Here is a 21,790-nt window from a genome sequence, read left to right as displayed (position 1 = left end):
GTCACGCAAGGGTCGTAGCAGACGACGGCCGGTTTATCAGTGCAAATCGCCGTTCCTCTCAACAGTCAAAAGCCATCTCTAGAGTTGTTTCGTGCATAAAAAAACGTGCTATTGTAGATAAGCTCACGTCGAGTCGCATTCAAATGACTAACTATGACGACTGCATTGTGAAAAGGGAAAACTGGATCACACGGGTTCACGATGGCTCAGGGGTAAGATAAACCACGCAAAAATAAATTCTTTGAAAATTGTTCGCTCTTTACGGAGGGCACCTAGGATGTTCTCAATTGGTGAGTGTTTAAATGAAATGGTGTTTGTACTGTGTGTAAAAGCCTGACCGTATCTGTGATGGTTTACGGGAGGCTTACTCTGCCTTTAATACACTTTCAAGCTGTACATGTTAATTGTTTTTACTGTTGAGGTAAGGTACAGTATAAAACACAATTTCAAAGAAGGTTTATGAGGGAAATTTTGCCCAAAGGCCTCTTTTAATTGGATTACTCTCAAACCCCTAGCTGTAAATGTTTTCAAGTATAAAACATACCTTGGTATTATGTCAATTCTTTTTGCATTTTAATCAGATATGATAATAATATGTCAAACTAGATCAGGCTTAGACTCAGAAAGACTTGTATTTAGGCAACATGACTGATGAGCGACTGTGACGTAGCGAGAGATGCGGTTCGTAGACCTGTGTAACGAGATTCTGTCAAAGCAATTCGATGCTAACCCTGCAGACTTTTGTTTTGCACATTAATTTGTGTTGTTAGCTGTTTGTTTCCATGTGGATGTGTTATGTGCAATTAAACGGGTACGGACACACGTTTTACACATGGGTTACATGAGTTGCAAAGTATTTGAAACGACGGTATTACTGTATATACAGTGGTGCCTGTGTTGAAAGGCGAATACCATTTGGACCAGCCATGAGTGATGGAACATTGTACGCGGGGTATCTTGATAGGCACGTTTTAGAAGAAATAAAAATTACAGTGACACAAAAAGGTGGGTTTTTACTTGATGTATTTAGTGCAATTCAGAACTTATGTGAAAGAGATTTTTTTTTCAAACCGCCCGGAACTACAAGGCATTCACTCTTGTTTTTATAAGGACATTAAAATGTTATAGTCTTTGAGTTTTGAATGGCGATCTATTTATATCAATGAGCACTGCCTAAAACCTTCCCCCCCAAAAAAAGCATATTTCATAAACTGAACAGGAAAAGCGTGCATGACACGTGTGGGGCGATCGAGGTCACTGGGCCCAGTGATGTTACGTCGATATTCGTTTTTCACGAGAAACAAAATGGCGGCTCAGTTAAAACTCGTTATGATATGAACTTATCACCATCAGATCCATACACTGTATACATTTCTCATCAGTGTGTAAAATAGGGGTAACGTGCGCAGAAAGCTACTGGATAGTAGAATGATGGTTGTTATGTGTTAAAGTGGAATGGTACTCTTGTCCCAGTTAAAAGCGTGGTCGTTTGTATAGTGATTTAGACTTGAATGGCATAAACGCGTGGTCGTTTGTATGGTGATTTAGACTTGAATAGCATAAACGCGTGGTCGTTTGTATGGTGATTTAGACTTGAATGGCATAAACGCGTGGTCGTTTGTATGGTGATTTAGACTTGAATGGCATAAACGCGTGGTCGTTTGTATGGTGATTTAGACTTGAATAGCATAAACGCGTGGTCGTTTTTATAGTGATTTAGACTTAAATAGCATAAACGCGTGGTCGTTTGTATGGTGATTTAGTCTTGAATAGCATAAACGCGTGGTCGTTTGTATGGTGATTTAGACTTGAATAGCATAAACGCGTGGTCGTTTGTATAGTGATTTAGACTTGAATAGCATAAACGCGTGGTCGTTTGTATGGTGATTTAGACTTGAATAGCATAAACGCGTGGTCGTTTGTATGGTGATTTAGACTTGAATAGCATAAACGCGTGGTCGTTTGTATGGTGATTTAGACTTGAATAGCATAAACGCGTGGTCGTTTGTATGGTGATTTAGACTTGAATAGCATAAACAACGCGTGGTCGTTTGTATGGTGATTTAGACTTGAATGGCATAAACGCGTGGTCGTTTGTATGGTGATGTTGACTTGAATAGCATAAACGCGTGGTCGTTTGTATGGTGATTTAGACTTAAATGGCATAAACGTGGTACGAAGTTATACGTTGAAAGTCTGTTTTGTTTCCCGTTCGGTATAAATTAGAACATATCATACTCTGTTTCTCAAATTCTCTCTCCACCAACCTTAGCCTGCAGACAGAGAACAATAGCAATGTCAATTCTTTATTTTTCGAGGGTAACAAGAATAAGCATATATATGCTTTTTTGCATCTGGCCCTCGCCCTAAAGAGGGATTAATCTACTTTTACTACAACTACTAAAAACAATTGTTACATAAAAACATAATAAATTGTAGAACATACAATATAAGTTTATGTACAAGAAGCGCATTATATAGAAGCATTGTCAATCATAAGGTATAGTGTTTAGAACTGGGTGTGAAGCAATAAAGAGCAAAATAAACACAAATTAAGCATACTTTGCAGCGATACATTAGCTCACTGAGCCAAATCTTCATGATTTTGTCACATATAAACAATAGTTTATGTACAACTGTATCCGAAGGAAACATACGAATCAAGGTTATTTTGTCATAAAGTTCATTTCATGGAATATATTGTTGGTTCTAAAAGAATCCGTGTTGGTTGATTGTCGCCGGGCGTTTGGAAGAGCGTTCCAGAGGCTGCTACCTCAGTAAACAAGACACGACTTAAATCCGTCCATCCTAGGAAGAGGAGTGTTCAATTTCATGAAGTGGTGTGAATTCTTCAAAGAGAACTTTGAACAAATGGTTTCGGGTACATTTCCTGTGATGATGTTATGCATCAGGATGACTTTGTTTTAAACCATCCTTGACTTTAGAGATAGGATCCCTATGTTGGTGTAATCTAAATCGGTGAGTGTAATCAGTTTGAGTAATACTATACTTAAAGTGCACTTTTATGTAATCTGTTGAGTGGCTTTAGTGAATTGTCACCCATAACGTGGATCCGTAATCAATAAGAGACTGAATATGAGCGATATGCAATAACTTCATGGCTTGACAGTTCAGGGACTGTTTAATTCTAGAGAAAGGGAGAAAGAGAGAGAGAGAGAGAGACAGACAGACAGACAGACAGACAGACAGACAGACAGACAGACAGACAGGAAAACATATAGTTCAAACAGACAGATAGAGAGAGGGTGAGAGAGAGTGACAGAGAGAGGAAGAGAGAGGGAGAGAGAGAGGGGGGGTGAGAGAGAGAGGGAGACAGGCAGACAGACAATTTGACAGACACAGACAGACAGAGACGCCGACAGAGACAGACGAAGACAGTGTGCGACAGACACAGAGAGAGACAGCGAGAGAGACAGACAGACAGACACAGATGGAGACTGAGAGAGAGGTGCAGGGTGGGGAGGGGTGGGGCATACGCTCACAACGGCAAGCGTGAGCGCGCGTGTGTCAGTCGCAAACTCTCTGGCAGCTCCACATCGAAGGGCTAGTGCCAAACGAGTTTTCTTTATTAGATAGAACAATATATCACGCTGGCGAACCAATCAAACGGCAAGAAACTGCATACATTCAAAAGCCCTACCCATTCTTCCAAACAGTTTTGCGTGCGACTTTGAGTTTGAAGTCGCTGACTTCGAAATACAACGTCCCGACTGTTGACACTTTCTACAATTCTGATTTTGTGTTTGATCTCGTAGAACACAGACCGCTTTCCAAACATCAGTACCAGAAACATATACTTCAAAAACTAAACATCGCAGGACAGTGAAATTGAACTTTTTGATTGGAGATCTAGGAAGTCGAAAATATACCATAAGGAGATCGTAGAGCTTAGAAAGAAAAAAACATCGCAGTAAAAGAGAAAACTGTTTTATATGTAGTTGAATATACAATATATTCTAACAAGATTGTAGAGTTTGGATACAAAACAAAAACAGTTAAAGAGGTATTTAAAAGGACTTTAAAACCATGATGCCATGAATTATGCGTGTTTTTGTCTAACCTAACCGGTTGTTTCCCCGGACGAGGATCAAAATACGAACAGAAAAAAGGACGGACAGAATCATGATGCAAGGCACGGGGATTCGTCAGCTTTTGTCTGGTATGTACAGTAAATGCGTATTCACGATGCTTTCGGATTTGTTTGTTTGTTTGTTTGTTTGTTTGCTTGCTTACTTGCTTGTTTGTTTGTTCGTTTGTTTGTGTGTTTGTTCGTTCGTTTGTTTGTTTGTTTGTTTTGTTGGTTGGTTGTTTGGTTGGTTGGTTGTTTGTGTGTTTGTTTGATTGCTATGCTTTGCTTTTTATTGACTTACTTTTTATCTTTCTTTATTTTTTGTCTATTGTTCGCCATGTTGTTGTTGTTGTTGTTATTTTCTAGCTTCTTTTACTTCCTTTCTTTATCCTTTTTGTTGTTGTTATCTTTCTTTCTTTTCTATGTTTCTCCCTGTTGTTGTTTGTTGTTCTTTCTAGCTTCTTTTCTTTTCTTTATTTTTCTATCTTTCTTTCTTTCTTTTTTGAATTTCTTTCTTTTTCTTTTTTCCCCACAAACTTTCTTTTTATATCTTTCTGTTGTTCTTTCGTTCTTCCTTTCATTCTTTTTTTCTTTCTTTCTTTCTTCCTTTCTTCTAATTTCTTTTTCTGTGATAGCAGTGGTAGTGCTTTTGAAGTGAAAAAAAAAGTCGCTTATGTTTCATCACTGAAGTATTATCAACGAAGTTAATAACGGCAAGAACTAGCATTTTTCTTCGTACATTTTTATTTAGTAATTTACGGTTTATCCGTACAAATCTGTATACATTTACTTATACATGTTATGGTATTATGTGTAGACTTATACAAACCAGTTCAGTTCCGGGACATCCGGCTTGCTGGCGCGCGCGCAGAGACAATTTTTCCCTCTTTATCTTCATTGCGCTGGCTGCAAAATCCCTCCAGCGGGAGGTGTTTTTAGACAGGCCGGGCACTGGTTTTCCCTTGACTGAATTGTAGTTAATAACTTATTTGTTTAATTCATTTCTTTCATGATTTATTCAAATACTTATTTCCGTACAGGTGACCCACCCAAAATGCCACTCACAAACATTCCCGCTGAAGCACTAGCAGTTCACATAGTCAATTGGTCTGACTTTTGTGCACTTTAACAAACAAAAAATTCCGAATTCGGCCATCGACTCAACAATGCGAGGTTTGACATTGAGCAGTTGCCATACTCACCGGACTTAAACCCTCCCGACTTTTACGTTTTGGATTATTCGTCTGTCTGTCTGTCTGTCTGTCTGTCTGTCTGTCTGTCTGGCTGGCTGTCTTTCTCTCTCTCTCTCTCTCTCTCTCTCTCTCTCTCTCTCAGGCTCGTTACCACTGAACGGATCGTTGTTTAAAGTATGTTTCGTAAACACTCTTCACAAATTTGTTGCTATAATTGCAAAAAAGATGTTGTTGAGAGTGAAGAGCATTTTGTTTGTCGATGTCCGCTTTATCAGAACCTTAGACAAAAATATTTGAATGTTGCTGTCTGTAGTCACGAAGATTATATTGGATTGTTAAAATGCAAATATGAAACCCTGTGTCGTAACCTTGGAGCATACCTGTTTTATGCACTGCAAATTAGAGAAGATGTTGAAAATGTGATTGCTATGGATACATCGTTTCACTTACATGGTATTTGTAAAATGTTCCATAATATGCTAATAAATAATGTCCTTCCAAATTTCTGAAACCTGTTTTTGTGAATTAGATTTAGATACGTCTTAATTTAAATGTATTTCCTACCTGTCAGTGTTACGAACAGTTGTCACTGTTATTACCCCCTTTCCAGGGACCTATGGCCCATACGGAAATAAATCATTGTCTTGTCGTGTCTTGTCTCTCTCTCCCTCTCTGTCTGTCTGTCTGTCTCGGCACTGCATTTGCATGCGTTAGATAGACTACGAATGGGTATACATGAAAACTAAATAAATAATGATGACGACGACCAGAAGTCCTGACTCCTGACAGGAGAGCTTGACACTGCAAACAAATCGCTGATTAAACTTCATGTATTAATCAGTTGGCATAGTTTCGGAGTAGTTATGAGCAAACCATTGCAGGTGATTCTAAATTACAGTACAACGAATGTTCCTTGAATTTTTTAAGGTCCAAATCGTCAGAAAACTGTCCAAAAGGGTGCCTTCGGTATACTATCTTTAACTGTGTTGAATGCTTTAATGTGAGTTGAGTTTCTAAAACGATTCTTGTTAGTTTTAAAGACATGCTCGGTTGCGTTTACTGTAAATAAGTCATGAGTCGTTTTGTGTCTTGATTTTATCTTTGTATTTTTCCTAATAGCGTTGGTTACCTGGAGACGAGCTCATTTTGATGTACCGTCGTACTTTTTATTTGCATATATGTTCAAATCCTGCTACTCAGGGGGTTGTATTTTTCGGAAAATCGACTTCAGGAAACCGGACTGTAAAATGTATCAACTTAAATCCTTTTTTTTAAGGAAAACTACCGAATTTTATTCGAATCTATTCCATCTAATGTTTAGCAAGCCTGACATGCTACTGGGTAACTAATTATTCAAGTCACACAGTTCTCTTTCATGTGGACACGCGTCCTTTGCACGTGTGAGATACGCTTTGAAAGGGAATGTTACCGATATAGCTAATGTTCACACACACACACACACACACACACACATACACACACACAGACAGACACACACACACACACACACACACGCGCGCGCGCGCGAACACACACATACACACACACACACATACTCACACACAAACACGCACGCACGCACACACACACACACACACACACGCGCGCGCGCCCACACACACACACACATATATATATATACAAACACACACACACACACACACACACACACACACACACACACACACACACACACACACACACACACACACACACACACATTAAATACCGAGGTGTGACAACAGTGATGCATGCTCGAGGTCGAAAAGTAAATAGCTGACAGTTACGTGTAAACTGCTTACAGTACGAGTGAGATCGAGTTGCGTGAAAGATTGAATAACAACCATGGATGTAGAAAGTCTCAGTGAGAGCGTCAATTTTCATTCGTCGGGGTAGATTATCGATTATGATTTCGGGCAGTTTGACCCATTTTAGAGGCGGACTTTTGTATGTGTCGGATTGAAACGTGATCGGTAAATACAAAAACCTGTGGTAGTTGAACAATTCGAAAACCAAGACTGTTTCTTCAAATCTGCTGTACTCATTGTCATGTGCATTAACACGCCCGTGACTAAAAAACAGATAAATAGAGAAATTCAACAACAGCGCATTTCCAGCACCAATCAGTGAACTAAAATCTAGCTGTCAGTCGTCTTTTGATAGCATTGCAAATCCACTTTTCGTGTGTTTCTTTCTTGCAAATCATAGTCAGTTATAAATAGTAAAGGACACACAACTACAAGATGCCAAAAGTCCAAAGGCCTCAGGCAAGTAATAACTGTTTTTATCGATTTTTCTTTTGGGCGATCTAAATGTACCGCTCAAAATTCATGTCTTCCAATATGCATCACTTATATGGCTCCACCCTGTACGCCTCCACCCTTGACTCGATTCCCAGTCTATCAATAACGATGACACAGAAGACGATGTGCTCCCCTAGGGACCGACAAAAACTGGTCGGACAACATGACAACCCACCAACAATCTTATAATAACAGATTTCACATTTCAGTAACTATAAATCGCATCCCCAATAAACATAAAACGTAGTTTGGTAAAGGATTAGAAAAATACAAACGTATTACAGCGTCATTTCATTATTGATTCGCAAAGCAATTCTGCGACATGTCAAAAAGAGGTCTAAAAGTACATAATTATTGTTTTTTTTACAGACTTTAGAAAATAAAAATAATTCGGGCAGTTTAAGAAACGTTTTATGTATTTCAAAAAGTCCAGTACATTTCACCTCTGGAACATAAATTCAAACAAAAATAAGTCTGCCAATGTTCCAACCTCTGGCACAGAAATTAAGTTTTGTTTCTTTGGAAAGCTTTTCACTTTTTTTTTAAAGTTCTGGATAAACAAAATCAGAAACAGTGTTGTTTGGCCTATAAAGAACTATGACTTATGGGTCAAAATTGACGTTTTTCGCGACTTTTTAGGGTAAAACATGTAGTTCATGGGACGCATTCATCTTCCAGAATAATGAAGATCGAATTTTAAAGTGTGTTTTATTTCATTCTAAACTGGCCTCCAGATCCAGTAACAGAGAAACTTTTTCATATTTATAAACAGATTTTGTTCCCTGGATACATATCACAGGCACAAAATAAATTTCGGAAAAAACAATTGTTGGTACTTTGACAGAGCTTCTAAAATTATTCTTAAAAAAATCATAGAAAGTCTGTCTGAAAGTAAAGAAATCATTTCTAATGAAAATTTTTAAAAAGTAAGAAGATTTAACCATTAAGTATCGTAGATGATTAGTTCCCATTGAGTTCAAAAAACTATTCTGAGAAAACAGCGTCAACAGTTTTCAAAATGGTGTCAATTGTTAATAAAACATTTTGAAAATGATCGCTTTATTGCAAGAAAGAAGTTGACGATGACAAAATCACTTTGCACAATGATTAAATGGTGTTCTAAGTACCTAAAAATGCTGAGAACCACCCCAAAACCACAAATCTTTGGACCAACATTCCGTGCCACCTGTGGCCTCAACACTGAAGACGATAAAGAAAGAGAAGAAGAAGAAGATTAAGCCCGCCCACGTGAAATTCACTATTAACATGCATGTTTCAGCTTCGCTTCTGACAGGGCTGGGGTGGGGTGTATTATTATTATTTTTTTTTGGGGGGGGGGGTGGCTTTCAGCAGTGTGAACGTTTGTTTATTCATGGATGCAGAAAAAAATGAAAAAAGAGGAGAAGAAGAAGAAGAAGAAGAAGAAGAAGAAGAAGAAGAAGAAGAAGAAGAAGAAGAAGAAGAAGAAGAAGAAGAAGAAGAAGAAGAAGAAGAAGAAGAAGAAGAAGAAGAAGAAGAAGGAAATGTTTGTGGATTTTGCAAAGGCCTTTGATGTAATTGATCATTCTCTTCTCATCAGGAAACTGTCAATATATGGTATGCAATGTACCACCATTAATGTTATTAAATCGTTTTTTTCAAATAGAAAACAAATCACATTTACTGATGCATCATATTCAAATGAAAGAACTTTGAAATATGGAGTCCCACAGGGATCTGTTTTAGGCCCATTGTTGTTCTCTGAGTATGTAAACGATCTACCACTTTGCTTCCGGAATAATTGCGAGTTGTTTGCAGATGACACTACAATACATTTTAGTCACCAGTCCTTAGATTATTCATCAAAACCTCTCTAAGAAAGCATTGATGCACTATTGAATTGGTCAGTTCCGGAAATTTCTAGAAGGTAAGGGAGATAACTCTTTTTTTGTATCCAAACAAAGGAGGTAAAGCTAATGATAATGGGATAGCGAGCGTCTTAAATTGCTACAGGGTTCCGTTTACTCCCGGGCGAAGCCGGGCTTAACTGCTAGTGTATAATAAAGGTGTTATAATGCATAAAGTGATGGCAAGGTATTCACCGAAGACATTACGTGATAATTTTATTTTGAACTAAACTTGGCCAACAAATTATTGCAACAATTTTCGCACGCTAAGAAGAGCATTAAAAGTTGTGCCCCGATTATCATGAAAATACCCATGTAATACGCAGAATAATCACATCCTCGGGTAACAGAGACAGAGAGGTAGGTCATGGGATAAAAACTTATTAACTCTGTAGTGACATCCTTTTTGAGTATTCAATCTATGAAGTAGAGACAAATCCTTCGTAAAAGAAAAGTGACTTCTTTCGCGGTGTAAATCAATCAATCAATCAATGACGCTTATATCGCGCATATTCCGTGGGTACAGTTCTAGGCGCTCTGCAGTGATGCCGTGTGAGATGAAATTTTATACGGCCAGTAGATTGCAGCCATGTCGGCGCATATTTACCTTTCACGGCCTTATTCCAAGTCACACGGGTATGGTAGACAATTATTAACTGTGCCTAAGCAATTTTGCCAGGAAAGACCCTTTTGTCAATCGTGGGATCTTTAACCTGCACACCCAATGTAGTATACACGGGGGGTGGTTCGGACACCGAAGAGAGTCTGCACACAAAGTTGACTCTGTGAAATAAATTTCCGCCGAACCTGGGATCGAACTCGCGCTGACAGCGGCCAACTGAATACAAATCCAGCGCGCTACCAACTGAGGAATCAACAAGTTCATAACGTACATACTATTCAAGCAGACATATTGGTTTTGACTTTTGTGTGCCATATGTGAACTTCCTGTGTGATTTTTTTATTTTTTTAAATTTTTTTTTATTTTTTTAAATTTTTTTTTATTTTTTTTTTTTATTCAATTAATAAAACACAAGATAACAAACATGGTAACTGTATGTTTGCACACATACTCTCTCATTTACATGCGTTTCAGAAAAACTTTTACATTATACAAAAGGACTGAAAATAGTCATACGTGAAAAAAAATATACGTGTCAACATGTGTAGCATAAAAATGATCATATGTCATCATATATTGATCTTTTTTAAAAACAATATTCGCATCATAATGTATGGCTGTCTTTACCTTATATCAAAGAAAATAAACAATAATTTGTTTTTAATTAATAAAACTTCAGACTAACGAAATCTCAAAACAACATGATTTCCAAAAATAATTTCCAGTGTTAATCATGAATCGGTTTTTTTAAAAATGCTTACGCACATCTTTGCGATTAAAATAATGTGATTAATCTTCTTCATATTTTTGCTGTTAGTTTTTATACCAAAAAGCACATCTGTAACATTCAACCTAATTCTTTCGCCAATGTTTACTCAAATGTACATTTCATTATATTTTCAAAACCTGAGCACTGTTGGGCATTCACAGAAAAAATGCTCCAATACATCAAGTTCATCCTTACAATATGTATAGTTTTTATCAGCCTTCACTTTCATTTTACACAATGAAATATTAGTTGGATAAATGTTTTGCAATATTTTCCAATGCAGTACACGTAATCGAACTTCACTAGTGACAGTGGCTGCTAAGTTCCAATTCTTTTCGTCAATTTCAAATCCTAATTTTCTTCTCCAAATTCCTTCTGAACAGGGTGGGCTGTATTGTTTTCCTACCAGAATCTTTCGAATTTCTTTTACTGATTTAACTTTTTTTCCACAAAAGGTCGGAATGTCACAGACTGAACAATTTACATCGTTTATATCGACATTTCTTAAAACGAGATATACAGCTGTTCGAACAACATTGCACTCAAGCAATCTATTTGCAGTGTAGCCAGTTCTTTCACACACTTCTTCATAGGAAGCAAAACGTCCATTCTCACACACATCGCTCACATACATTATACCACTTTTAATCCAATCCGCAAAAAAGAGTGGGTTTCCTTGACAAATTATATCTTTGTTGTTCCACAACAAACCCGAAACAGAATTACCATTATTATCGACTTGATTGTTATCAAGCCATGCCTTCAACACAGCGGACCGAAATTCCGATTTAATATCAATCAATGACGCTTATATCGCGCATATTCCGTGGGTACAGTTCTAGGCGCTCTGCAGTGATGCCGTGTGAGATTGAAATTTTATACGGCCAGTAGATTGCAGCCATTGCGGCGCATATTTACCTTTCACGGCCTATTATTCCAAGTCACACGGGTATAGGTAGACAATTATTAACTGTGCCTAAGCAATTTTGCCAGGAAAGACCCTTTTGTCAATCGTGGGATCTTTAACGTGCACACCCAATGTGGTGTACACGGGGGGAGGGTTCGGACACCGAAGATACTGTCCAATCCTTTAAATGGTTTGCTATTAATGTTCGCAAAAAAAACACTCAAAGCGACTCCCAAAACGGAAAAACAGTGCTTTTGGGAGCCATGACCATTTCTTGTCTTCATTAGACAGAGTTAGGTTCACAACCCAGCTTAACAAAAAGTAACACTGCATCTGACGCAAATCAATCATATTTAATCCACCTTGCTTTACTTCGTTACATAAAACAGTTCTTTTCACCTTTTCAAATGGTTTTCTGTTGCAGTCTTTTTTGCGCCACACGAAGCGAAACATTAACCTATTAATTTCAGTTTGAACGTCGTCTGGTACAATCAGCGCCTGTATATATAGACAAAATGTGGCAGAATAAACGTTTTGAATACACAGACTTTACCAATAATGCTCAAATTCCTTTTCTCCCACACGCAGATGAGCCTTTTTTCAACATTCACTAACTCTTCCCAATTCACTTTCACTTTTGACGCACGCATATAATTACAGAAATATACACCTAGAATGTTCATTTTGTCTGTACATGCAAAACCGCAACACTCATTCCTACAATTCTTCCGCGACCCAAACCACATTAGTTTGGATTTTTGGTGATTTATGTTCAAACCTGATATTTCCGAAAATTTACCAATCAAAGCCACGGCTTGGAACATGTCATGTTCATCTTGCAAAAACAATGTAACATCATCAGCATACAACAATACTTTCAAAACTTTATTCATATCTCCGTTATTCCATAATGGCATACCCTTTATATTTTTGGCCTCTCGAATTTTGATTGCTAACAATTCAACTGCTAATACGAAGGCTAGTGCGGAAAAAGGACACCCTTGCCTTATTCCGGAATCAATATTAAAAAATTCAGATAACCAACCACACTAATTTACACAACTTTTTGTGTTTTTCATCAAAACATCAACCCATTTCACAAAATCAGTTCCAAAACCAAATTTTTCAAACATCTTCAACATAAACTCTTTGGAGATGCAATCAAATGCATGAAAAAAGTCAATAGGGCCTTTTACAGCTGACCGCGCGCTGAGTCATTTCGAGTTACTCCCCTTGGGTACGGGCAAACTCGCTGTCGATACTGTTACTGGATACAGACGAGATGGTCTGCTGCAACTTGTAAAAACTGCACAGCAGTTGGAACTACCGATCGATCCGGATTTTACAAGACAGGACGTGCAAGAAAAACTTTCCGAAAAACTTCGACAGATCGGATTTCCACCACGCGATCCTTTTACATCCGAAGAAAAAAGTGACCCATCAAACGCACCCAGGATCGGTGTTGTTGACATCATGAACTATCTGATTGAGAAAAAGAACGATTTCGACCAGAAGAAGGCGAAAACTTACAAATCCTTTGAAGATATATCGCCTTTTTTATGGCCATGTGCTCAACTTGAGATACATACATGTGCAGAAGTGGAAAAGTTTTTCGTCTACACCGCGGGGGGTGGCAAGTACTTACATTTCACAACATAGGCATGTTATTATTCATATTGTTATTGTTAGTATTGTTACTCCTCACTGAAACCAAGCAAAGCAGGCTGTTCACCCTCAATAATGCTTTTACTGTATTAGTACTGTCACAGTATGTTTGCATGCATACATGCAAATATTAGTTAGCTTCCATGAAATATTGAATATATCCCCATTTCACAGCACTAGGATGGGATGTATGGCACTTTGAATCACTAACAGTAGCACTGCCTCTTCAATACCCATCTCCTTTTTGAAACTGAAGAGTATGCGTATGGACCAGTGGCAGTGAATGGTTAATGAACATATGGGTTGCTCTGATTTCATTCATGATCAGGTACATTTGGTTTTTTTTAACCACACAAACACTTAGACAACAATTATTAGAGTATGAGTTTTTCCGCGTTTTGATTGTCATGTAAATCCAAGTCACAGCTTCTGTTTTATGATGAGTGATGTAGTTTGAAACACTTGGACAACAATTATCAGAGTATGAGTTTTTCCGCGTTTTGATTTTCATTTAAATCCAAGTCACAGCTTCTGTTTTATGATGAGTGATGTAGTTTGAAACACTTGGACAACAATTATCAGAGTATGAGTTTTTCCGCGTTTTGATTTTCATTTAAATCCAAGTCACAGCTTCTGTTTTATGATGAGTGATGTAGTTTGAAACACTTGGACAACAATTATCAGAGTATGAGTTTTTCCGCGTTTTGATTTTCATTTAAATCCAAGTCACAGCTTCTGTTTTATGATGAGTGATGTAGTTTGAAACACTTGGACAACAATTATCAGAGTATGAGTTTTTCCGCGTTTTGATTTTCATTTAAATCCAAGTCACAGCTTCTGTTCAAGTTATGATGAGTGATGTAGTTTGAAACACTTGGACAACAATGTCAATTATCAGAGTATGAGTTTTTCCACTTTTTGATTTTCATTTAAATCCACTCTGGAGTCACAGTTTCTGTTTTATGATGAGTGATGTAGTTTGAAGTGTTGGTATTAAATTTTCACTGACAATCATTCTGTGCTGGTATTCCCATTTTCACCTGCAGGGTTATGAAATATATGGGGAGAAACTTGGTCAGTAAAATCATCTTCACGCGTGAACTGAAAATTGTCTCTGTTTAAAATTACAATGTATTTCGTGAACACACCTGGAGAATGCCCTTGCGTGATTTAAAACTGCCTGCTGTGAATACTGTTGTCATACTATGAATTTTCTTTTGAGAAAAACAAAAGAATGAAAAGCTTTTAACTAGCTTGTGAATGAGCCTCTTACTTCTATGTGGGGCTAGGTGCTTTGAACTATTTTTAATGCCTGAAAAGGATAGTGATGGAAATCACTAGTTTAATGTCAGGTGTGACAAGTCACATATATACTATTGATTAAACTATTTTTTTTATTAATCTGCAATTTTGTTACAACCTACTTTGTTTATTTGGTGACAAGCTAGTGAGAGGCACTTTTTAGTGCTTGAATAGTACTGTGATGCACATTATTTATCATTTCAGTCTAGTCGTACTCATGATTACAACCAATAGTTCTTGTGAGCTTGTACAGTTATGTGATGTCTCTCAAGTCTTTTTCCTTGAGGCAAACCATTTTTCCTTTGAACGACACATAGTTCAGTTTGACCATTTTTTTTCATTTTTGTGTTCTTGTTGTATGCAACTGCAAGCACCGAGCTGTCATGCTTTTTGTCTGATTTCAGACCATATTCTTTGGGCCATTTGTATGCTGAAGTAGTTTTGTTTTTCTGCCACTTCTGTTAGATTGTGTTTTTGCAGTGAGATTCATGTTCAAAATTTTAGACAAGATTAAAAGAATGATCCTGTTTCTTAAATGCCTTCGTGTTCATTGGTTTGTAGACTATGTGTCACTTGCTGTCTAGTTTTTCAATGAAATTGTTTTGCTAACTAGCTGCAGTATCACACTTTGGTTTATGGGGATATGAAAAAGCTACTTTAAAACCATTTCTTCCTCTCTCAGCACATAAAGTCAAAGCATGGTACAATCTTTTTTGTTCCATTTATACTTATGAAGAAAAACAGCATGTCATTTTCAAGTGCCCCCCGACGAAGTGTTTTGTGCAAATGTAGGTGTCTTTGTTGACTTTTTCGATGTTGAACCTCTCGATCGTTCTTCCACAAAGTTTAATCCATTTTCGGCACTTTTCTAAATCTCTAGAGGGTTTGGAAAACGGTACCCATCCAACACCGACCATGTGTGATCTCTCACGGTGTCTTAAATCACTTCCACACACGCCATTACAGCAATGTTTGTGCACCATCGTACAGCTCCACCATTCAAACAACGTGCAAAAGTGGCTGACTTTGCCCGAGGCACAGCGGGCCAAGGTCAAGGTCGCCTAGAATAGCCCAGGTGTAAAAGGCCCTATTGACACCATCAATCCAGGCTTATTATGTAAATCTGCATGTTCTAAAACATCATCAACTAATCGCAATAAGGTTGAGACACGTCTACCTTTTATATACCCAACTTGATCCTCACTCACAACATTCCCAACAACATCAGAGAGCCGAAGAGCTAAACATTTCGCTAATAACTTATAATCTGTATTGGTCAGTGAAATAGGTCTCCAGTTCTTTAAATCATTTCTTGACAAATCCTTTCCTTTATGAATCAGTGTAATTGCCGCTTTACACTGTGAATTAGATAGAGTTCCATTCTTAAAAGCAGAGTTAAAAGACGCAAGTATATACCTTCCTGTGTTGCTAAAACAATACTGATCATCACTAACTGACTTGATCTGATTCTACGCCGGGTTTTCAGATTACTGACTGTTTTTCAACTTAGTTAATTTTGTTTCAAATTCATTCTTCTTTTTCAAAGAACTCTTTAAACATCCAATTAATTTTTATGAATGGATTTCAAGTTCTTATTATTTATTGAAACTTGTCATCTGACTACACAGATATTAATAGTATTTAGTGTGTAGTTATATCATTGAAATATATTTTGTGTATAAATTCTGCGTGCGTGCGTGCGTGTGTGTGTGTGTGTGTGTGTGTGAATGTATGCGTGAATGTGTGTGTATGTGTGTGTGTGTCTGTGTGTGTGTGAGTGTGTGTGAATGTGTGTGTGAATGTGTGTGTGTGTGTGTGTGTGTGTGTGAATGTGTGCGTGTATGTGTGTGTGTGTGTGTGTGTGTGTGAGTTTGTGTATGTGTGTGTGTGTCTGTGTGTGTGTGAGTGTGTGTGTGTGTGTGTGTGTGTGATGCCTGGGGACAGGTTCCACATGGCTCCTGCTTACTGTTGTCTACATTTAAAGCTAACATTTTGTCGTTACTTAGTCTTTTTGTCAGGGTTGGACACAAACTACTAGCATGGAATGTTGCTGCTTATCGCAAAATACACTGTTGCAATGTTATATCAGAAACAAAGGGACACAAGCGCTCTAATTGCATTCGAAATGTGCAACAAGTGCGAGTTATTCGGAACCAATCACATGGCACCCGAGAGAATAACAAGCATGGGAATGAACAAGCGACTTTCATCCTCACTTTGTTTATTCGTTTTTTGTTTTTTGAATCTCAAATGTGGATCCTGCCGGACTCAGTTGGTATGCTTGAATCTTAAGCTCATGCAAAAAGTCTGAAAGCTGTTCATCAGTTCATCAGATCATTGCCGAAAGACTGCGTTTTGTTTGTTTTGTTGTTGTTGTTGTTGTTGTTGCGTGAAAAGCCTCAACACTGACGCAAAGTAAACCACCCGTTTGGCCTCTGACGTGGTAAACGTCTGCCTCGGTAGCAATGACGTTGCAGTAAAAGTGCGCAAGATACCCATGCAAACTTACTAGCAGTGGATAGGTAATTGGTAGATCTTTCTTTTTGTTGGTAAATACGTTGCTGAATTTTGCCCATTCTAAACTGTTTATTTTAAATTTAAGACTCAGGTTTTTGTCGAGTCGACGTTTAGGGGTACCCTCATTTGGGTGACTGTCTCCTCACCCCTGTGTAAGAAAACCTCTATCCTAAAAGTGGGCCAAGTAGACACAAAACAAACAGACAAACGAAAACAAGCGCATTTTAGGGCTTGGAAAATTTGAATGAAATCATAAGCGTATGGAATTTAAGTTGAGGTTACACAAAAAATGAAGTGATCACCAGTCAATATCATTATCTGTTGTGTATCTTCATTGTCTACTTTAAATACCGATAGGTCGACGTTCTACCGAATGTTTTGTTTTGTATATAACCAAACTTTCCATAAACTTAGGCCAAAAAAAAAAATTTGTCTGTTTAGGGTAACCCGACCGACCCTATCGATTTGGCGCCGACCCAAAAACTTTTTTTTGATTTCAAAAAAAAAAAGAAAAAAAAAGAGGTAAAAATGCTAAAAAGAGACATTTGGCGTTTCATTTACACACACACACACAAAAAAAAAAAAAAAAAAAAAAACCTACCTACCTACCGACCCTACTTTTTTTGGTCATGTTACCCTAAACAGACAATTTTTTTTTTTGGCCTTACCTTTCTGGTGTTGTGATTCAAGTTTATCTTCCCCCAAGATTGTCTTGGTCTTGTTCACAGTGGCTGTACTAAGCATACTGGTGACCGGAGGACAATGCCAGACGTTCTACAATTTCTCCCTCTCCCATGGGGAGACGACCACTCAGCTTGTTACCCCGGGTACAACTCGCGATTTTCTGGTTGTCTGGGATTACATTGATGATGATAATGGTACCATGGAGGTGACGGGCCTCTTGGACGAAAGCGGGGATTTCAGTCCCACGAACGTGACCCAGGCATCGAATGTAACTCAAGGAAGCGCCACTTTTACTCTTGATGGGAAGAGTCTTTCCATAGGACGGTAAGTGTTTTTGCATGTATTGAGAGGAGTCATGACGGCTCAATGTGGTCAATCAATGAGTGTGTTGGGTTTATTGTTTTCTTTCTGCCCGTTGGATTGTATGTACACATATCGTGTAGACAATCTCTGAGATCCGTAATCCACTTTGCTTTGAATCTGCAGCATTATTTGTAATGTCATTAGAACATTTCCGCATTGGATGATAATGATAAAGTACTCGTCGTTGTCTCTAAAGTTGTCGCTTTGTGACACTTTGGTCTGATATATTGTATATTAGTCATTCTTCAATAGTGGTTACACTGGAGAAATTGTTTTATTCCCGCTGAATGTATAACACAATACAAAAACTGAAACAGGTTCTAAAAAACAGCATCGCATATATTACAACAACAAAACCAAGACGCAATACCATGTCATCAGGGCTCGTTGTGTGAAGCATGACTTGACGCCATTTGTATAGTCCCATGCAAAACAAAACTCTATTTTTACAATTGTAGGAAGCATTCCAAGTAAAAGAAATGCTACTATATGTTTTACTAGAATATCTGAGAACTAGACACTGCACAATTTGTTTATTCTGTCATTACGTGTCGTAGTGTGGTAGAACAGACATGCGGCATTTGGCTAATTTGAATTACATCGAAGCCTTTGAATGGCTCGGAAAATATTTCATGAAACATCAGTAAGTAAGACCATCTCAAAACTGTAACTGGATATATCTTTACCTAAACGCATAACATCTGTCTCCTTTCTTGAGATTGAAGATGCACGATGGCAACAAGGCGTTTGGTGCATCTTAATCTAACAGGCTTTTTCTCTAAAACAAAATAATCCGTAGTATATTCCAGGAACGCACCAAAATAGACAAAACGTCATATTTTAACGACGTCAAGGTATTCGTTTCTGGATTAGAAAAACAAGAAAACCCACGATGTCGACTATAGAGGAACAGAAAGTCAAGCTTGTGGTAACAGAGATGGAGATTGCGTACACTATAAGTGTGTGACACCAAAACTTTCAAGTACTTATCATTCTTATAAAAATACTTCTCACTGCAAATATACCAACTTGATAGATCAGAAAAAAAGACATAAAGAAGGTGAAATACCATGTCTTTGTTTCAACACCAAAATGCCCAGTTCTTTTCTTCCCAAATGTCAACATTGTCAGGAACTCACCGTTCAAATGTTCTGGGAGAAAAGGCACACATGCACACACACACAAGTTATTACTCCCTTCGTTTTTATTTGAAAACGGTCCATGACAGTTTTAATTGGGAAAACCAAAACACTGACATCATAAAGCTTGACGGGATAAACCTAAGCAGTCCACAAAATGGGTAACCGTCCGAATTGAACTTTTGGAGACTATAACCATTAGCATTCTGATTCAATATTCAGACACACACTGAACCTCACGGCTTCAATGGACGGCAGTAACACAACCGAAACAATCTCGGTAGTGATCTACAACCAGCATAGAGTGGAGGGTCTTGAGGTGGTCGGACTGGACGCCAGCAACACTCTGCGAGCAGTCATCAACGTCTCGGTCACTCTACAGGCCACGGTCACTGGCGGCTCCAACCTCAAGGCGCTGTGGCGAATTGGACAAGATGTGATCTCCAAGGTGAGACAAAGCTTCAAGGACATTTGTTCTTTTTATCTTGACTTCAGTTGCTTTCCTTTTGCCGATCTTCTTTTATTCTATGGTACTAGTTCTCTTTGGTTGCATTCCTGAAAGCCGATCTCATTTTATTCCACGGTAGTCTGCTGAAAGAGATGTTTTTTCCACACGACAGCTGACTAACTGTAGCTGTAAACAGTCTGGTATTCTCATCAAAATCAAACAAGGTGTCTCTGTTTGTGATTCTGTTCTGGAAAATCAAGTGTGTTTTTTTACAGCACGATGTAAGATAAGGTCACACACAAGTAGATATATCCATATCCTTTCAATGCATGTCGTTTAACTCTTTTTTCTCTCCAAGATGTTGCTCAATCATTCCTTTTTTCTGCGCGCATTGTAAACGTTGTTCCCATCTCTTCTTGCAGACGTACCCAACTGACGTCTTGAATGTAACCTACGAGAAGACGTGGACCTCGCCAGCCACGTACCCAGTCGAGGTGATCGTGTCCAACGAGCAGAACGCAATGTCCAGCTCCTTCAACCTGACTCTCATACCTCCCATCGAAGGTACAGCTTGCGATTTTTAGCCTGGGATGATATTAATGAGAACGGACATAAACGCTCAAAGTTCATGTGCAACGAGACTATACCAAAAAAACATTGTTTTTCGGAACCAATCTCCTGGCACCTGAGAGAAAAACGAGCATTAGAAAAAGCGACTTTCATCCTCGGACTCTCAGGAATGAGCACTTTTCCATTTCGCATTTAGTTTTTTGGGATAGCGGGTTTTTTTCTTCTTAAATATAGCTCTCTGCCTCATTTGATTAGGATTCTCGCAGTTTTATCACAAAACATGCCTTCCTATGTCACACACAAAAAATGCGATAGATGCGACAATTGCTCATTCCTGAGAGTTAGGAAACAATTCGTCAAATCAAGGCTGAAATAAAGACATTGCTTTTTGTCGTCAAAAGCCGCAAAACGTACACAAAACCCTCGTTTTTACATTTAGTCAAGTCTTGACTAAATATTTTAACATGGTGGTGGCTGTGTGTATGTGTGGGAGTGTGTGTAGAGCGATTCCGAGCAAACTACTGAACCGATTTTCGTGAAACTTTACATGAGAGTTCCTGGGTATAATTTCCCCAGATATGTTTTCATTTGTTGGATAAATGTCTTTGATGACGTCAAATCCGTCTTTCTGTGAAAGTTGAGGTGCCACTGTCAAACCCTCATGTCTTCAAAGAATTTGATTGACATTTTGGTCCATCAATCTTAGACTCAGGCCGGACTATGGAATTGCATTTCAGCTTAAAAGCTTAACAATAAATTAATGAATTTAGCCATGAAATATCTGACAATTCTAATTAAAATTAAATTGTAGGAGTGCGTTCAATTCATTCTGTGAGTTGGACGGGTTGAATAAATGTTGATAATTTTGTATTCTGTTATTTGTTTGTTAAGTCTACTTTAAATACTTACAGGAAGAAGGTCCACTGAATATTTTGTTTTGTCTATAACCTAATGTTCCATCAATTTACCTTTCTTGTGTTTTGATTCGAGTTTATATTTTCCCCAATGTGTTCTGCATCGTAGTACAATGCCAGGCGTTCTACAACTTCTCCCTACCCTACGGGGAGACGACCACCCAGCTTGTTACCCCGGGTACAACTCGCAATTTTCTGGTAGTCTGGGATTACAGTGATGATGAGAATTGTACCATGGAGGTGACAGGACTCTTGGACGAAACCAAGGTTTTCAATCCGACGAACTTGACTCAAGCATCGACTGTATCTAAAGGAAGCGCTACTTTCACTCTGGATGGGAACAGTCTTTCCATTGGACGGTGAGTGTTTGTGTATGTATTAAGGTTAAATGACTGCCAACAATTAGAATTGACACTGG

General features: G+C 38.2%; 1 protein-coding gene across 1 annotated transcript in view; it reads left to right on the top strand.

The window, feature by feature from the left end:
- Positions 1-3,631: 3,631 nt before the first annotated feature.
- Positions 3,632-21,790, top strand: part of LOC138953449 (polycystin-1-like) — a 67,840-nt gene continuing 49,681 nt past the window's right edge. Inside the window, exons 1-5 of the mRNA XM_070325269.1 lie at positions 3,632-4,180; positions 17,983-18,262; positions 19,663-19,888; positions 20,311-20,452; positions 21,482-21,731. Of these exons, the coding sequence (XP_070181370.1) occupies positions 4,144-4,180; positions 17,983-18,262; positions 19,663-19,888; positions 20,311-20,452; positions 21,482-21,731 (935 nt within the window). The 5' untranslated portion in view covers positions 3,632-4,143. The remainder of the gene's footprint in view (positions 4,181-17,982; positions 18,263-19,662; positions 19,889-20,310; positions 20,453-21,481; positions 21,732-21,790) is intronic.

Source organism: Littorina saxatilis, linkage group LG2 (assembly GCF_037325665.1).
Source record: "Littorina saxatilis isolate snail1 linkage group LG2, US_GU_Lsax_2.0, whole genome shotgun sequence".
NCBI lineage: Eukaryota > Metazoa > Mollusca > Gastropoda > Littorinimorpha > Littorinidae > Littorina > Littorina saxatilis.
The sequence above is the reverse complement of the archived record's forward strand: the minus strand, read 5'-3'. Positions and strand labels throughout refer to the sequence as shown.